A 926-nucleotide genomic window follows, 5' to 3' on the forward strand; every position below is an offset into this window, starting at 1 on the left:
TGTCTTTTGGAAATATATCAGGACATTTTCACATGTTCAATTCATATAATATATTAACGTTTCCATTTATAAAACCTATAAGATACTGTACCGCTTTGTATCTGTACTGACCATTCTTAATTAATAAAATAAGGGGAAAAAACAAGATTGATACAAATCGCCAAGCAAAACATTTGATGGATTTTGAATTTTTGAATTTCAGAAGACAAATTTGAAACCGTTACGTCAACTAAGAACACGCTGAGTGTAGATTGGTCAGATGTGTTTTCTGACACAGTCGATATTCATTTCTACGAAGTGTCAGCAGGAACGCTTGGAGGCGTGGACATCGTACAATGGCAGTACACCACGGAGAACCATTTAGTACTTGGAATCCCAGATAAAATAGTCGACCAGGAAACGGTTCTAATACACATCGTCGTCAAGGCCGTAGAACGTAGCGGCCTCTATACTACATGTAAAACAACGTTGCATTTTTAAAGAGTGCATAGACATCGGACTTCATTATTTGTTTTATGGCCATTGTGTTATACATCCGAATTCAAGTAGAGGAAACAACATTATTAAACTTTAGATTTATATGTCCGGCAGGATAGTACTGTGTTACTGAACAGTTTGTTTATATAAATATGTATATCTTATTACAACATATCATTGATCTTCTTTCGCTCATCAATCTGATCAAAACCAGATCTTTAATTACATTCCGATACTCTACGTTCCAAGGTATCGGAGTGGAATTAAAGACCTGGTTTTTTAAATCAGATTGTTCGCTTATTATTTATATATTATGTATATTTTTGATAGCCCATTTTACTTTTCTAATCTCAATTAATAATTGAAATACTAGCAGAGGGGTAGCGAGGCTGTTTTTATGTTGAAACTACATCTCGAAGTTATTTGAAAGTGAAAATAGAATTTACATA

At 33.7% G+C, this 926-nt stretch overlaps 1 protein-coding gene across 1 annotated transcript in view; it reads left to right on the forward strand.

Moving 5' to 3' along the window:
• The window catches only part of LOC110447832, a 6,956-nt gene extending 6,476 nt beyond the window's left edge, over window positions 1-480 (forward strand). The window contains exon 11 of the mRNA XM_021493770.1: window positions 203-480. Within this exon, the coding sequence (XP_021349445.1) occupies window positions 203-480 (278 nt within the window). The remainder of the gene's footprint in view (window positions 1-202) is intronic.
• Window positions 481-926: the final 446 nt, after the last annotated feature.

The sequence above is a fragment of the Mizuhopecten yessoensis genome, unplaced genomic scaffold, assembly GCF_002113885.1.
Source record: "Mizuhopecten yessoensis strain PY_sf001 unplaced genomic scaffold, ASM211388v2 scaffold3627, whole genome shotgun sequence".
Classification (NCBI taxonomy): domain Eukaryota; kingdom Metazoa; phylum Mollusca; class Bivalvia; order Pectinida; family Pectinidae; genus Mizuhopecten; species Mizuhopecten yessoensis.